Genomic DNA, 18,853 nt, shown 5'->3' with positions numbered 1-18,853 from the left:
CTTAAATGACTATAATAAAGACTTAAAGTCAAATCACTGTATGACACCTTTAAAGATGCTGATGGGCAGTGTCACAACAACTAAATGAATGGTGTCTGTGCTCGCCTTTACGCACCAATGAATGAGGGCTGGAAGAGGGTCTCTGGGCAGCGGAAACGCTCGTTGCCGATGGTGATGACCTGCCCGTCGGGCAACTCGTAGCTCTTCTCCAGGGAGGAGGAGGAGGCGGCGGTGGCCATCTCATTCTCAAAGTCCAGTGCCACGTAGCACAGCTTTTCCTTGATGTCACGCACAATCTCACGCTCAGCTGGAGGGGATCAAATTTGTTTTATGTCGGTCAAATGTGCATCATCAAAGAAATATGGGAAGATAATTACATGTGCGTGAAAAGTATTCCCGCCTGGTTTGCAATAGCTTAAACAATTTGTTAGAATGAAAAATATACTTTCTCCAAAACAAAGGACATTATGAATCAGTAAGCCTACTCACCGGTTGTAACAAAAGAGTATCCACGCTCAGTCAGGATCTTCATCAGGTAATCTGTGAGGTCACGACCGGCCAAATCCAAACGCATGATGGCGTGAGGAAGAGCGTAACCCTCATAGATGGGCACGTTATGGGTCACACCGTCACCGGAGTCCAGGACAATACCTGATGATGAATACGTGAACATTTGATTCATATATAAACTCACTGAACAAAGTTGCTTGCACATCTGAGGAATCTGTCATACCTGTGGTACGTCCAGAGGCGTACAGGGACAGCACGGCCTGGATGGCCACGTACATAGCGGGGACATTGAAAGTCTCGAACATGATCTGGGTCATCTTCTCTCTGTTGGCCTTTGGGTTGAGGGGGGCCTCTGTCAGCAGGGTGGGGTGCTCCTCTGGGGCCACACGCAGCTCGTTGTAGAAGGTGTGATGCCAGATCTTCTCCATGTCGTCCCAGTTGGTGATGATGCCGTGCTCGATGGGGTACTTCAGGGTCAGGATGCCTCTTTTGCTCTGGGCCTCGTCGCCGACGTAGGAGTCCTTCTGGCCCATACCAACCATGACGCCCTGATAACGGCACACATCAGGAAATTAGTGATGTAGTGGAGAACTACTAACCATCACAGAGTATCATAACTACCACTATACAGTATGCAGAATCAAACTGTGTTTTCAGAATAATTATGTTTTTCTTAGTTATCAGTTGAAATGTGGATGCATCATTTTGGCACACAATTACGGGCAGTGGCGCTGGCCTTCATCCAAAGCCATGGATTGTTTTTATGTGATGTGAACAAGTTAACCTTCATCCTACCAACCTATTTAACATAACTTATTTCTACTCAAAACATTATTAGTTATCATTAGTTAGTTAGTTATGAATGTCATCTTAAGAAAAACAGATTGTTATTATTATTTTAGGAAAGGTACAGTTAATTTGCATATTGTGTAAAACAAAAATAGACACATGAGGAAATCTGTGTCTGCTGCATCTCTGTCTGTCTCCTTCAAAATGATGTACAGAGTGCCCCTACCCCCCTGATAGTTTGTGATACTTTAAATTAGTCTCCATGGCAAACATTTTAATCTATTCAATTTTAAATATTTTAACTGCACAGGCTGCAATTTGGTGCTTTTGACTGGGATCCCCTGAGACCCCAATTACATTGGTGTTTTTAAAAAGCACAAGCCTAATTAAAACAGAAACAGAAAACGATGGTATGAAGTCATTAGGAACAAATGGATTGACAAAGTCATGAAAAACTGGAATGATAGAATAAAGCACCTGTGAGATATGACAAAAAAAGTACCTCTGGGGTCTGCGGGGCCCCCAGTTGGTAGGATGAGGGTCAAAGTGATACTCATCTTAATGTCTGTGAAGTTTATTAATAGTTTACTTTACCTGGTGACGAGGGCGGCCAACGATGGAAGGGAAGACGGCGCGAGGTGCGTCATCGCCGGCAAACCCAGCTTTCACCAGGCCGGATCCGTTATCACACACCAGGGCGGTAGTCTCTTCGTCATCGCACATGATGTCAGCTCTGCAACACACACAGAGACACACTGTTAGGTCCTGTGTTTGTTTGGATTGGGTGATTGAAGATAGTGCCTTCTTTTTTTTGTGAACAAACAAGGGAATGGTGATATTATATACTATAGAAATGCATGTTATAGTATTGGGTTAGTATTTGCATTTTCTTTGTTGAAAGAACTGAAAAGTTAATATTGTTTGAGCATTTCACAACGACTATAATCCACAATCCGCAAAAGAAAAGAAGTTGATGATCCGTTTCTGTTAGATGATGATGACATTCGGTTAAGCAAATGTGGAAATCACTGCCATTTGTGTTAAAAATGAATCAATCCTCTTGTGGTAAATCCACTGGTTGGTCCTTTTTAGTCCTTCGGTCAGCCGTGCGGGTACTCACCAGATCAGCACCAGACGCCGGATCTTGAGTGTGTGAACCAGGGGTGCCGAATTGTCAACGTCAGACCAATTTATACCCTCATACGTCTCCATATTTGGTAGCCCATTGCCCCATTGACAACACCCACTCCTTGAAGGGCATGACAGGGAAAGGGAACTCCCGAGTGGACATCTGTGCCTGCTGCAGGGAGGACAGCGGTGAGGACAGACAGACAGACAATGACAGGCTTCCTTTTGATCTTTTCCCTACCGATAAATCACAATAATATTACTGAAAAAAAAAAGAAATACTGTGTCTGTGGAAGGCCTACTCCAATGAATAATAAAGACAGTATGACACAATTCTGTCTAATGTCAGTATAATATTGATAAAATATACCAAATAAAACGTCCAATTGAAGGACACAGGCCACAATAATCAGTAGAATCAGTGGATTTTTAAAATCGAAAGAGACACATTTCTTCCTCTTGACTCAAGTCCAAAGGACCATATAGAGTCACAAAACTCCTTGCACTATCTTTATAAACCCAAGCCACATTTATTGTATATGAATATCCAATCAAGGCTCTGATTACTTGTAAAATGAATACATATTCTCAACTTTGTTTTTGGTATTCTAGATAATACGCTTTCTATTTGTTTTGTGTCTGTGTTTCTGGGAAGGTCTTGTAAACATACATGAGTTTAGACTGGCAGGACACATGTTTCCCTACAGTAGCAAATGGAGACACCACTTGTGCCACACAGCTGGTGTCAACAGCTGTTTGACTCTATTAGAAGCTCCAAACTCCACAGATCAGATTTGTGTGAACAAAGACGGGGGAAGCCACTGCGACAGACCAAACATTCCCATTTTAGTACAGCACGAGTGTCCCCCACTCAGAACTGTTTTATTAAATTTCATGCACATATATTCATATAAAAAGTATGCTGCTGGACTCACCATATGGCAAATGAAAAGATATTTTTTTGCCGATACATTCATACATTTAATTAGCATAAAATCAATGAGATTCCATAATTCTAATGAGCTGCTTGGACGTTATTGATGTCGTGGCCATGCAGCACGCTGTGTCTGCATATGGAACATTTTGAAATGATTAAAATTCATGCTTTAGTCATGCTCTCTTGGTTTTCCCATTTGCATTTTTCACTTTGATTGACTTTGTTATAGAGAAATCCTAATGCAAACCAGATACTAAAACATTCTTCAATGTCTTCAGCAGGCGATTCAAACTAGAACACACTATATGCAGTCAAAAATATAAAGATCTCACAGGAAGACTTTGGCTTGAGTATAATATCAAAGGTTATCGCAGTGCATTAAATTGAATCAAAATGACATATTTCTCTTCCTCTGTCTGAACACATACCGGTGCCTCAAACACCATGCGCTGGTCTGGTAATTACCTTTTTTATGAAATAAAAGTCACGTCAATGTATTTTTCCGTGTAAGAAACCTTTACAGATGAATCAAAAAGCAACGTTAATACTTTTTGTTGTTCCCGACATCAAAACAATGAAGAAAAAGGAACATCTCTTGTTGTGACACATGCCATATTCTTTCTTTATTTCTGCACTGAGGAAAGAACAAGACATAGGAAATGACATTGCCGGTTTACTTGAAACAGACAGGGAGCGAACTCTGAAGGCTGTGAAATAACATTGGCTAAGAGCAGTGGATGGTCCCACCACAAGGAGGACAAGACAAAAGGGCACAGCAAGCCATGAATCATATGCTGCTGTCACCCGACCCCGAGCCATAACCCTTCACTGTGTGACTCTTTGTTTTGGTCTTATGTAATGAATGGTAGGCTGTGGTCTGCTTTAAGCATCCTTTTGGCCCAGTATTCAAATAATGCTAACATTTTATGACCATGAACTTCGTTAAGTCTGTCTATGGAGAACAGAACGGTTAAGATCAAGAGGGAAAGGTGGACTTTCAACATGAGTTTGCCCTTGCGCCAAAATTGTTATAAAATGATATTTCTGTGTTCGCCGCTATCCTATTTCATAGTGTGATCAGGTACTCACTGCCAGGGCTCAGGTTGTACATAGTGGTATTGTTAAATTGTAAAATATTTGTTGTGCTCAGAGCAGCCACGGGTGTGAGAGGTTCATGCCAGAGCCGGGATTAGACACAGAGACACTTGGAGGCTGCTCAAACAGTCCTGCAGTGTGACTTTCACTCTAGCTGTTGCTACTGAGATTAAATCATTGTGGCACGATCATTCTCCTCCTACTCACGACCCCTCAGGAGATCGGCCTCATTGCTCAGCAGTAGGCATGAGATAATAAGGACAAAACCGTCCAGAACAAAAAACCTATTGATTTTCTATGGGGAATTTCACATCATAAACAGAGTACAAGCCCTTTTAAAGAACCCTGAGGGGAAGTCATTTGCCTGATGCAGGCAAGGTTTTGTACCTAAATCAATAATGTGCACATATGGGAATGTCCCCGCGCTGGATTGTAGCATTTGAGCCGTTCATCAAATAACTCGCTCAATACAAATGGTCTGAAAGCACTTTGTTCTTTCCAACATGGCGCATTTATCTGTGTTGAGCGTCAGGGGCCATTTAAAGGTCACAGCAGTAAGAAGACATGAAACATATTGCTCAGTGAAAATTGGGTGTCCTCTCTCTCTGGCCCGTGCACGGAGTACTGAGTGACAAGCTGTTGGCTTATGTTAAAGTCTTCTGCTGGGTGCCTCAAAGGAGCTTGGATCTCTGTCAGTATGGCTGCAGTTATATAACATATATTTGCATTATCATTGATACTTTGGAAAGTAAGTTTCTAAAATGCACAGTTCAAATTTTGTATGCTTGAACATCTGTAAAGTAATAGGCTCATACATATAGGCAACACAGGTTAGGACTACACTGAAAAGACACTCGGAAAATAAATTCTGATTTTGGAAAAGAGGGTTACAGATTAACGAGCTGGTGCATGTCAAAAGTCTGTTTATGTTTGTTATCTAAATTCAACATGATGAAATTCATTAAAACAAAATGCAACAGCATCAACATTTAAGTGTACCAAATGATCAAATTTAGTAAGGAAATATAGCACATTTGTTATGAATTGAATAGAGACTGTCTCTCAAACAGATTAGGGCTTTAACAGGTAAAATGTAAAAATGTCAGAAAATAGCGTAAAATGCCCATCAAAAGAACCCGAGGTGATATCTTCAAATCACATTTTTTTTTGTCCAATTAGTCCAAAACAAAGGAAAATTCAATTTATAATGAAATAAAACAGCTGAAACTGCAAAATCTCACACTTGAGAACTTGAACCAGAAGAGTTCTTATATTTTTTTTGCTTAACAAATCACTTAAAGGAGCAATATGTAGGACTGACAGCTAGTATTTAAAATGGGTAACAGTGGTCGCAAATACTCGCTGCCTTGATAACCCAGCAGCACACGGACCACAGAAAGATGTGCCGAGGCTTTCAGATTGGGTAGAATCTAATATTATGTTATCTCTGTTGATCCAGTTCGTTTGCTTGCTTCCATGGCTGCAGAAGACTGTTTGTATACCAATTTGTTTGATATGTGGCAACGGGCTGTCGAAATGGGCAGTGGACGGGATCACACCGGCCAAAACAAAACCAGACGTCCCGGACCGGAATAGAACATTTCAGAGGAGAACATACTGGCTGTAGCATAGTTGTCAGAGAAGCCAGTATTTAAATTTAGCAAGTTTCCTTATTCTCCGATGACATATCATGTTTATATATGATTTATTACAGTAAATATATTACATATTGGTCCTTTAAACAACTAATCGATTATTTGAATTGTTTGATGATTAATTTGGTCAACTAATCAATCGATTGGCTAATCGTTTAAAAAAAATGAATTATTCATTTTGCATGCACCTAACAGGAAACCCTTTTAACTTTTGACTATATTTGACTTATTTTAGAATGATTGATAGGTTGTTTAAATGAGAAAAAAAGGATCCAGACATTTCCATTCCTCAAAAGCCCTTTCCAGACATATATTCTATTTAAAACTACTAAAAATTAAGAATATTGAGTCTAAACATACTAAAGCTAGCCTGTAAAATGCTCACCATGTTTAAATTCTTGACTGTAGGATGTAAACTCCTCTCAAGTTGCTACAGTATATCCCCCATATCCCCAGTAAAAATACAGAGGACATGACCTCCGTGTCCTCAATGGTAGCGTAACTGTAGCTGAATCTACTAAATTATCCAACTTCCAGCCCTCTGAAAAAAAGACCAAATCTCCCTTAAATCCGTCATTAGGAAACTAGAAACCAGGAAAAGCTCTTCCTCTTGTGGACTGGAGAAGTGGCCCACTTTGAGGCGTTGCACACTGACATTTCCTCCCATAGCCATTTAACAGTGTACCCACTCCACCTTGTGTGTTTGTGTGTATGTGTACCCGTGTGTGAATGTGAGGGTGAAATTACAGAGCAGTATGTGGTTAATTGAACGGGGAGGCCTATACTTATCCCCCCCTCTTTCTCTCTCTCTCTCTCTCTGCCTCCCGGTTTCCTTGCAGCCAGTAGGAGCAGGCTTTTTCCACAACCAGTCTCAGACCCCAATGAAAAATTCACCAGCTTGCCTCTCTATGTCTCTCTCAGTAAGGCATTGTCAACTTGGCTTCAAGGCCTATCGCCTGCTGTGTCCTCAGCCAAGACTGCCAAAAACACAGAAAGTTGAATTAAAATTGGGCAATTTCTTTTTTTTCCTTCTATCCTCAGGATTTTTGGGAACAGAACTGGGCAGGCAAAAAAGCAATCTAGGTCTCCTATGACACTCACATAAAGATTGCAATACACATGCGGGGCATTGGCCACATCATTTTTTTTAACGAAAAGAATGAGTGAGGTTTTGTCACTGTGTGCGTCACTCGAGCGAGGGGTAGAAAATGAGGTTAAAAAGCGCTTTGGATTGAAAATGAAATATTCATGAATCAAATTTAAATAAGCTACAAAATAGACAGCCACCCAGATTTATAGGTAGGCTGCTCAGCAAGAGTATTTTGGTAATTCTTTATAGGGGTCCCTAAGTATTGAATCCTGAGCTATTTTGGTGGTAGCAGCGAATGCGTGGTGCCAGTCAAAACTGATAGGAAAGCTTGTGAGTTTAGTACCCAAACACCTCGCTTAGAAGTTCAGCTAAATAGGCTTTTGCTCTCTGCTCGTCTTGCATACATTCAAACTATTTAATTGAGCTTCTACAGCAATAAGATATCAGTATATTCCTTTTTTTGACATATGCACCCCAATATCTGCTTGATGGATGCTGTTATGAAGCTAAATCTGCTCCAGCCTCAAAAGAGGTTTTTCCCTTAGTGATCAATAAAGCATTGCACACTTGACCCCCCAAATAGTTCAGTTGTACATCAATGTGCCATTCGGTTGCTGCTTTATTGCATATGACCCCGTCTGCTCCTCTCGGATTTCTTTTGGATGTTCTGATTCTGTTTCATGTGTTACTGATCGTCTCACCAGCTTCAAAAGTGTATCACAAGATAAAAGTAAGAAAGGTGCTTCAGTTGGACTTTTCAGCCAATCTATAGGCCTCTGCAGTGAACTCACTGTGAAGTTTGCTGTGAACGGTGTGAAGTTAGGCTTCGATGTTTTGAAAGATTCTAAAGTAATCTGAAAGTCAACAGGTTACTTTTACATTTGAATAGTTTAACCTATAGACACACATCTCCAGCGGTGGAAGAAGTGTCCAGATTATTTACCTAAAAGTGAAAATAATACTACAACAATGTAAAAGTAGACGGGCAATCGATTAAAATATTTAATTGCGATTCATTGCATGATTGTCCATAGTTAATCGCATATTAATCACACATTTTGAATCTGTTCAAACGTACCTTAAAGGGAGATTTGTCAAGTATTTAATACAACACACAAACTTTGAAAAAAAGTTTTAATATTCCTACTAGATATTTTCACTGTTTGTAAGAAAATATCATTTTAATTCCAGATTAAAATGATTTGGTAAGAGAGGAATTTATTTTTTCACTGACGATATGATTTGTATGAAAAATAATATGCAAAGTAACCAGTCACTACAGCTGTCAGAAATAATGTAGAAGTATAAAATAGCAGAAAATGGAAATACTCAAGTAAAGTACAATCACCTCAAAACTGTACTTAGCATCCGTCTTAATACAATACATATTTAATGAGGATAAAGTGGAGTGTCCCATTAACCTCGGGCACCATATTACCACTTGGCTTTAAGACTATTTTCCTTGTCTTTGCATCAGTTACTGCAAGATAATCTTTAAAAAAACGGACAAATAACAGCAGAAAATAAAACCTTTCATGGCATTTTTTTTTTTTTCATAAAAGGATCAACTCCTGCGAGCAACATTACCTCCGACCTCAAAGCTCAACTGAAGCAAACTGAACTGACCCCAACAGCAGCAATGAAGCAAAGGGTGACTTGAGGTCACTAAATTAGGTTGTGCCAGATGAAAAATGGTAATTTCCCTCTAAAATGTTTGGTCAAGCATTCCCTCTCCTATTTGTCATGATAGCTCAGAGCACACATGAGTTGAAACGAACAACTAGCCTTAAAGTATTGGAATTAAACATAGCCCGATGTCCCTCTGAGATACTGCATGGTATAATAGCATGGACCTAACTTGACTTTAGGTCAAAGTTAAAGTTTCATGGCAGTTGATCCAACAAAGACGAGAAAAAAAATAGGAAGGGTTGCACAGAGGACATACAAATATGCAACAGTGCAGTTAAGGAATAACACATGAATAAAAACAAGATTTATACAACTAATAATTAAATAGGATTTAAAGAAATTGCTCGACATTTTGGGAAATACACTTATTTGCTTTCTTGCCGAGAGAATGACAGATGTGGAGATTGATACCACTCATGTCTGTATGCTAGAGCTACAGCCAGGCGATGATCAACTTAGCTTAGCATAAACATATTATATCGCATTTGTTCAACCACAAACACTTCTTCCAGTCTTTATGCTAAGCTAAACTAACCACATGCTGGCTCCAGCTTCATATTTAGTATACTGTGTAGTGTATGTTTAGTCTCATAATCATCTAACTCTCTGCAAGAAAGCGAGTAAGATATCATTTTGAAACAACACTGAACATTGATTTTGTCACAGACACAGATAATCTATGTATTGACACCTGTAATGAAGAGAAAGATGTATGGATATAAGAAATAGTCCGCAAATTATTTAGCAATATGAAACAACAGGCAATAAATGGTGGCTCGTTATTAGCACAGAAAACGATAAAAATCTCCAAAGATTATAATGTCGTATTTAAGACATGTAGCTCATTGCAGTTGGGTTTTATACGTCATCACTGTCCTAAGAAAACCAAAATTTCATCTTTTCATGAGCTAAGAAAAACAGCCCTGTTTTCAGCTTTGTGACATTACTTTCTTTAGATAATACAATAGTTTTTTTAATTGATTATTTAACCAAAGTAGGAGAATTTATGTAAACCATAAAGGGACATCCATCATTTTATTTGAAAATTTCAATATCACCAAATTGAAAGATACATGGTTTTCATTGAACAGATGAATATTGTATAGCTTATTGAATATACGTCATACTCATCTACCTTAATAAATAAAGTATCTTAGCTCTTGGCAAAAAGAATTTTGAAGCAGCCAACTTACATGTTCAGACTCATGTGTTGTTAGTATGATCACTCCACCGGTTCTAACCATGTACAAAGTATAATTTATCTGAGATATTTCATCTTGTATATTGCATAATTCCTTTTATGCATTCTTGTGATCAACCGCAGTGCAATGAACTAGCTCTTGTCTTTATACATCTACAGTAGTGTCAATGTGAAAGTGGTGCAAAAGCAAAAGGCACATTATCTAACATACTAGATGAATTATACTTCGTTCCCCCTCCCATTCAAAGCTCTTCGCTGAGAACTTTTCACCCTTTCCTCTGGGTGTTGGCTTTCAGAATTCAATAACTTACTGAGGCATGAACCCACAATGACAAAACTTCAGTGCAACCATCTGACACTTTGAGCAACTGGATCATACTTCTTCACAGCTTTTTCTTTCTCAAAACTTTTCAATCTTTACTTTACGTTCCAGTGGAAAAAAGAGGCATAACCTTGAATCCAGAACCTCAAAACTTTCTTAACAATTTGACTTATTAAGCCCATACCCAATCGCAGTCTTACGAGAGCCTTAAGACCCTCATTATTAGAAACAAGGATTGCAAAACAAGTAGATTTGAAAGTCTGGGTCACACCAATTCAGACACCATCAAAGGTTTAGATTTTGAGTTTTAGAGTTGGCAGCTGTCTCATATTTTCTGCCACTAAGTCATATTACTTTCACACTTATTTTCTGAATGCTTTTCAATCTTTTACTGACTGCTGACAGAAGCACACACCAACTTTGTGTAACCATTTTCTGTAGTCTGATCAGTTTAGTTCTTAGCTTGTTGTCTGAATGTCTCTGGACATTTTCGGTCGATGAAAAAATATCTTTAGGTTATACTATGAGGCTGTGGCCAACAATTTTGACGTTAAGGTCAAACTTTGCCTTTTAGCTTCTGAGTTAAACTCGAACATCATTCATCTGAAAACACCTTAATTTATTTTTTGTTTTTGTTAATTTATACCAGGTACTAAAAATTAGCATTAGCTGTCTAGATAATTGTCTTTTATATCCGCTAAATGAAGTAACAACTGCAAATGGTAGAGCAATTCAACATACTATACTATGACTTTTTTTAACTTTTCTTTTTAACTTTTTTTGACATACTTTACTAAGACTTTTTTTTCGACATACTATACTATGACTGTTTTTTACTCTTCTTTCTACATACTATACTGTGACTTTTTTTTACTCTTTTTTTCGACATATTATGCTATGACTTTTTTTCTACATACTACACTATGATTTTTTTTACTCTTTTTTTCGACATACTATACTATGACTTTTTTTTTACTTTTTTTTTCGACATACACACTGACTTTTTTCAACATACTATCCTCTGACCTTTTTTTTGACATACAATACTTTGACTTTTTTTTTTTTTTTTTTACTTTTTTCGACATACTTAACTAAGACTTTTTTTTCGACATACTATACTATGACTTTTTTTCGACATACTATACTATGCCTTTTTTTCGACACTATATTATGACTTTTTTACTCTTTTCTTCGACATACTATACTATGACATTTTTTAATTCTTTTTCCGACATACTATACTATGACTTTTTTTTTTACTTTTTTTTCGACAAACTATACTGACTTTTTTTCAACATACTATCCTCAGACTTTTTTTTCAACATACTATACTTTGACTTTTTTTTTACATACTGTACTATGATTTTTTTTTCGACATATTTTACTATGACTTTTTTTTACACTTTTTCAACATACTATACAATGAATTTTTTTTTACATACTATACTATGACTTTTTTCGACATACTATACTGACGTTTTTTGTACTCTTTTTTCGACATACTATACCATGCCTTTTTTCGACATACAACACTGACGTTTTTTACTCTTTTTCGACATGCTATACTATGACTTTTTCGACATACTATACTATGACTTTTTTTTTCCGTTTTTGACATACTATACTACGATTGTACTTTTATTCTTTTTTCGTCATACTAGATTCTGACTTTTTTTTCGACATACAATACTATGACTTTTTTTGACATACTATACAATGATTTTTCTTTTACTTCTTTCGACATACTATACTATGACTTTTTTTCAACATAATATACAATTACTTTTTTTACTCTTTTTTTCGATATACTATACTATGACTTTAATTGGACATACTATACTATGACTTTTTTTCGACGTACTATACTATGACTTTTTTTCAACACATTATGCTATTTTTCTCATGAAGCTGCAACAAAGATGGGAGACCAGGCGAGTTTCAGAGTAATAAATCAAATTTATTCACAACATAATAAATTAGGAAACAAACATGAAAGTCTGTTAAAAACAAAACCAACAAGCAGTCGCGTCTGCGATGGAATCAAGAGAGCAGTCCAGTGTGAAGGTGGTGAGGTTTTATCAAAAAACAGCACCAACCCTTGTTTGTCTGTTCTGTTGAAACATGGCGGTGCAACATGGCGGACTCAGTTGGAGAGGGGACCCGCTCCCTATGTAGATATAAACGGCTCATTCTAAGGTAGCAAAAACACAACAATTCTCATTTTCAGGTGATTATACACTACAGAAAACATACTTATTAATATTACATTCCATTTCTGCCAATAGATAGTCTTAATTATTACACACTGCTCCTTTTAAATTTGTTAATTGGTCAAAAACATGATTTTAAATGAAAGATAATGTTGCCCATTGTCTGTTGGATGTGTATATGGGCAAATGTTTGCGAACACTTTGACTTTATATGTTCATAATATCTCAATGTTGCATTTGCATCTTGTTCCGCTGACCCCAAATTCTGCCATAAGTTGTTGATGTATTCATGTGAGCGATACACAATGTGAGTGATTGTGTATCTGTGCTTGGCTTGAGATGACCTAGCAAACTGTCTCCAAATTATCTCCCTGACTTCCATTTAATTTGTGTTGGGATAAGCTCCAACCCGCTATGACCCTAAATAGGAAAAAAGAAGGTAAACAAAATAATTTAAGCAAACTAGAAATCCATCTGTTCATATCTCCGGCTTTCTCTCTCTATTTACCTTCACCTTAAAATTTCACAACATGGATTTTCCACCAAATACGGAGTACAATAAGTCAGTCGACAGAGGGCAAGTTCAAAGCAGTTTTAATCGCATTAAAAGTTTCCATACAGTCATTTACAAGTCTAAGCATTTCCATTGTTAAATTGCCATTTTCATTCTTATCTTCTCCATGCAGTGTCATCATGAATTAAACAGCAAACACAGACCATGAACAGAAAGCCTATTTTCTTCCCGACAAACCCATACAAATTTGAAATCCGTGGTTAATTACATGTTAACAGAACAAGTGGAATCCATTTTCCAAAACCTTCCAGACCTTTTTGTTACATAACTTGCTAAAAAGTTTCTCACTGTATTGAGTGCCACTCATCTCAGGATATCTCCACATAAAACAGACATGAACAGTTCTCCTTAAGGCAAAGGCTTTCCTCTGTAGAAACAATCTTGCCTCCTTTCTCTGATCTTGCAGTGTGATCAACACAAAGCCTTGCCGTGCCTCATGTTGTTGGCACAGGTTCTGCCCAGGTTGGCCCCCTCCAGGAGTAGATCGGAGATTCGGGTCATGCCGAGGCAGGTGGTGAGGGGGCTTAGGAGACCATAGAGACCCCCTAAGGTGATGCTGAGGGGCCAGCCGAAGCATATCAGAACCACCAGCCAGATGATGCCCCAGAAACATGACCCGCAAGCAGCCATTCTAGTCTGGGAGAAAGAGAGAAAGATGAGAGTTGGCTAATCAAAGTGGACATCAGCATGATTTGCAAAGCCAAAGACATACAGCTATAACTGATCATTGGAAATTGGGGAGGAAATCTGGCAGAAGTGCACTTTAGGATCGTAAATAACAGTGTCAGTCACTACAATAGCATCAGAGTGTGTTCCTGTGAGCGGCCGCGCCTCTTCAGTGATGATAGGAGATTATCAGATTGAAACGTGCCCTGTTGATGATCTGGATGTACTTGTCAGGATTAGGCAGTGGCCTTGACAAAGCATGATAAGCTGGCAACCACGAGCAATAACCACTAGGCCTGTCTGCCTGGTGAGGTCAACACGCCGCCCACTTACAGGGTGTTGAAGACCGATGCTGGCACATTAGTCACCCCACTAATAGCAGATCAGCGGAGATCATGCATAACTTTGTAATGAGCATTACTTTATCTGTCAACATTGATAACAAACAGTGGCCAGGAGTATGATGTGCTGCTATTTTGAGCTATAAAATTGCCTGTTGTATTATCCGTGATGAAAAACTGCTAATTGGAATGCCGTGTGAGAACGCAACCTACCTAATGATTTATCCATATATATATATATATAACATACAAATTTGTATGAGTGTGAAAGTGTCGTGTGCTGTCAGGCTGAGCCTGTTTTAGCTTTAGGACACAATGGTCAGATGCTTTTCCCCCTCCAGGCACTACTATCTTGACGGTGTAATGTGTAATTTCCTGTTGTGACACTACGGTCACGTAGGGTTAGGCAATAAACGACACACGAGTGTGTCTAACGGTGGATCCTGTGCTTTTGGGAAACGCCTTTACATTAAAAACAGAAGAAAAAAAACCACCAGCAACTTAATTATTTTAAGGGCAGAATAACATTGCACAACTGGACTCGTACCTCTGTCATAGCGTCAAACCGCACAGAAAACATCAGCTGTCTCTGCTGTACTTCCCTTAAATACTTCCCCTTGCACCTCATATCTCTTGCTTTTGTACGGTTACATGTATTGCAAGCACCTTTAAATGACTGCGTAACCAAAATTATGTTTTATAAAAACGACTCTTCGGGAAAAGTGCTGCAGCATAAAATAGATTTCTATGTGGCAAATGACAAGTCAGTATAAAGAGAACAATAACACACCGCCTGCGCTCATGACCAAATATATACATTAATAGTTTTACGGCATGCTGTTAGTCTCTGTGATACATCAGCCCATAGCAAAGGTTAGAAGTGAGCGCTTTGCAAAGTAGCTATTATTAACCTAATTAATACCTGTCGTGTGAGTATAAAAGACATGTTCACCTTCAGCAGATAGAGGTCCTGGAGGAAAATGAGCTCCTGATCTCCTTCTTGCTTGTAGCTATGTCTTCCAGTCTCCCAGATCCTGTTGGAGACTTCCAGAGATGTTGTGTGCGAGCAGTAGCCACTTCCCACCAGTTAGCTCTAATTTACTACAACAAGGCACCACAGGCAACTGAATTCTCAAGAGGCCAGCTTGGAGAAAACAGAAAAGTTAGTAACTGGGAGGCTTAGCAGGGGAAGGATATTACACAATGCAGCCTCTCATGTGACTCAAGAAAAAGTATGCTCGCTGTCATGGGTTTGTAGAGCAGTGATTCTCAAAGTGGGGTCCCGGGACCGCCAGGGGACCGTGGCACTCTGTCAGGGGGTCCGCCAAATAATTTGAATTCTAAAATTGTGCTACATCTACAGATGGGGACCATTTGTACCAATTAAAACAAGCATATTGTGTCTATTACTCCCACCCACGTTAGGTTTGGGCCAATAGAAACTCTGATATGATTGTGACACATCACGTCAATCTGTCATGAATCAGAAGCAAATTGCAAAATCTGATCTGAGATCTGCAAAAACTTGCAAAAACTTGCAAAAACTCTCGCGAGACTCGCTGCCTGACGACCTATCCTAACCTTAACTATTCAAGGTAAATGCCTAACCTTAACTATTCAAGTTAAATGCCTGATGGTACGTGTCCACAGGGGCGTTTTTTATCGCGAGGGGACGCGACGCTTCCCAGCATTGGACGCTTGGTGGTCTGTCCCTAGAAACAAGGCACTCGGCTCCTGATTAGACGAACGCTTTCCCGCCGTTGGCTGCTGCTCCCAGCTTTCAAACCGGAACCAGTATGGAGGCTCGTTTGGAAACTTTCTTCTCTTATTTCACGAAAATAGTTCACTGAAATGTGTTTCTGAAAACATTTGAGGCGAGAAATAAGCCACGCAGCTGCTGAATCTGTCTTTATTTTGCATCGACAACGTTTATTTTAAAAGATTATCGGGAGTTTCTTGAGGCGGCGAGTCGCGTCGGACGCCCGTGATTTGCATAAAGTAGCGGAGCCCTCAACTTCATGCAAATAAGGAGCGGGCATCGTGACGCCTAGTCTCGCCACGCTACCAGAATACATTGCGCGGCTGCTTACATAGACAATGAATGAAGAGCATGGAAAGCACGGAGCCTGTGGACACGTACCGTAACCTTAACTATTCCAGATCAATGCCTAACCTTAACTATTCAAGGTAAATGCCTAACCTTAACTATTCAAGGTAAATGCCTAACCTTAACTATTCAAGGTAAATGCCTAACCTTAACTATTCAAGGTAAATGCCTAATCTTAACAATTCGAGGTCAATGCCTAACCTTAACTATTCAAGGTAAATGCCTAACCTTAACTATTCGAGGTCAATGCCTAACCTTAACTATTCAAGATCAATGCCTAATCTTAACTATTCAAGGTAAATGCCTAACCTTAACTATTCCAGATCAATGCCTAACCTTAACTATTCAAGATCAATGCCTAACCTTAACTATTCAAGATCAATGCCTAATCTTAACTATTCAAGGTAAATGCCTAACCTTAACTATTCCAGATCAATGCCTAACCTTAACTATTCAAGGTAAATGCCTAATCTTAACAATTCAAGGTCAATGCCTAACCTTAACTATTCAAGGTAAATGCCTAACCTTAACTATTCAAGGTAAATGCCTAACCTTAACTATTCAAGGTAAATGCCTAACCTTAACTATTCGAGGTCAATGCCTAACCTTAACTATTCGAGGTCAATGCCTAACCTTAACTATTCGAGGTCAATGCCTAACCTTAACTATTCAAGATCAATGCCTAACCTTAACTATTCAAGATCAATGCCTAACCTTAACTATTCAAGGTAAATGCCTAACCTTAACTATTCGAGGTCAATGCCTAACCTTAACTATTCCAGATCAATGCCTAACCTTAACTATTCAAGATCAATGCCTAACCTTAACTATTCAAGGTAAATGCCTAACCTTAACTATTCCAGATCAATGCCTAACCTTAACTATTCAAGATCAATGCCTAACCTTAACTATTCAAGATCAATGCCTAACCTTAACTATTCAAGATCAATGCCTAACCTTAACTATTCAAGGTAAATGCCTAACCTTAACTATTCGAGGTCAATGCCTAACCTTAACTATTCCAGATCAATGCCTAACCTTAACTATTCAAGATCAATGCCTAACCTTAACTATTCAAGATCAATGCCTAACCTTAACTATTCAAGGTAAATGCCTAACCTTAACTATTCCAGATCAATGCCTAACCTTAACTATTCGAGGTCAATGCCTAATCTTAACAATCTCGCGAGAGTTTACCCAGTTTGCGGGCTCCCTTCTAGCCACTACCATTTCTGCTGCCTTGATTTATTTGCCAACTAGCTGGCTGGCGAGCATGGAGAAATATTTGAGTCAGTCCACATCGTCAAATAAACCCAAACTACCTAAACTAAAAAAATATGATGACAGTTATATCGAGTTTGTTTTTTTATTGAGAACGGCGACAGGAGACCAAAATGTGTTGTGTCTTCAGCTGCTAGCAAACGAAGCCAGCTAAAAAAAAAAAAGTGGTATTAACATGATTAAAATTGATATGCGTTTCTGTTTATCACTATCAAACAGATCTGAAGTGTTTAGGTTGAAAAGTTTTAAAAAACAAGTAGTTCCAAAGGCATCTAAGAGCACAAACGGTAGCAAGCATATACTTGATCGGTGTTCCAGTTATGAGGGGATCCTTGGAAAATGTTCTCAAGTGTAAGGGGTCTTTGGCACCAAAAGGTTTGAGGACCTCTGTTATAGATGGGCTAATTAGTCATACATATGATAGAGCACCATGTACATTTGTATTATGGCTTCATAAAAAAAGGTAATGTTCATTCATTCAGTACAAATAATGAAGTATTTCAGCATCATGTGATACAGTATGTTTGTCTTTGTCTTGTGGGCTTCATGCCAAAACCGTCAGTAATTTGTACGCGCAGCCTCAACCGACAGGGATTATCTTCCTTATCTAACCTCTCGTTCTAATCCTTTCCTCAGCCGACAGAGGGGCGTACCCTACTACTCCAAAATACTCCTGAGAACTTCGACCTGGAGTGCCCCGCTCTCAGAAGATGGAAAAAATAAGACGGCACACTTGACTGAATGCAGAAAAGATGTCTCTCCACATCTATCAACACATGGTTCTCCATCAGGTCCTTCCACTGGCCCAGGCTAGAGCAGCTGTGCAGCTGACCTGTTCTCTCAGCCTGCCTGAGGTATGATGTAACAACAACCAACCTCTGGTGCATGATAATGAATGAATTTCCAGTCTGTGTTTTTGCCTGCAGGGCTGTGGACTGTGTTAACCTCTTCATTTTGAGTGGATTTATGTTTAGATTAGCAAGACTTGGTTTGGAACTTTGCTTTTGATTAGTTGATGTCAACACAAATAATAAGGTATTTCCTCAACCCACAGATCCAGCTGATATGAGCTATTCTGCAGAGCGCTGTGCTGTTAGTACTCCACACACAAAGTTATGAATGGCAGAGGATTAAGGCTTGCTGGTTGAGTGACTGTGTACATCCAGAGGGTAAATTGAAATCCCCCAGCATGCACACTGGCCCTTGGGTAAAGTGACTGACCTACAAATGCAGCTTAGTCGCAGCTTGTGTAGCTGGT

At 38.9% G+C, this 18,853-nt stretch overlaps 1 protein-coding gene and 1 long non-coding RNA gene across 2 annotated transcripts in view; both read right to left on the bottom strand.

The window, feature by feature from the left end:
* The window catches only part of LOC141783495 (actin, alpha cardiac muscle 1), a 3,636-nt gene extending 1,120 nt beyond the window's left edge, over positions 1–2,516 (bottom strand). Inside the window, exons 1-5 of the mRNA XM_074660831.1 lie at positions 2,420–2,516; positions 1,894–2,032; positions 734–1,058; positions 490–651; positions 116–307 (exon numbers count right to left, since the gene is read on the bottom strand). Coding sequence (XP_074516932.1) covers positions 116–307; positions 490–651; positions 734–1,058; positions 1,894–2,022 — 808 coding nt within the window. The 5' untranslated portion in view covers positions 2,023–2,032; positions 2,420–2,516. The remainder of the gene's footprint in view (positions 1–115; positions 308–489; positions 652–733; positions 1,059–1,893; positions 2,033–2,419) is intronic.
* Positions 2,517–13,204: 10,688 nt separating this feature from the next.
* Positions 13,205–15,775, bottom strand: LOC141783576 (uncharacterized). The gene is made up of 2 exons (XR_012597305.1): positions 15,160–15,775; positions 13,205–13,836 (listed from the first exon to the last, which is right to left on the bottom strand). It is a non-coding gene; the product is annotated as an uncharacterized LOC141783576 (long non-coding RNA).
* Positions 15,776–18,853: the final 3,078 nt, after the last annotated feature.

This window comes from Sebastes fasciatus, chromosome 15 (assembly GCF_043250625.1).
Source record: "Sebastes fasciatus isolate fSebFas1 chromosome 15, fSebFas1.pri, whole genome shotgun sequence".
Lineage (NCBI taxonomy): Eukaryota > Metazoa > Chordata > Actinopteri > Perciformes > Sebastidae > Sebastes > Sebastes fasciatus.
The sequence above is the reverse complement of the archived record's forward strand: the minus strand, read 5'-3'. Positions and strand labels throughout refer to the sequence as shown.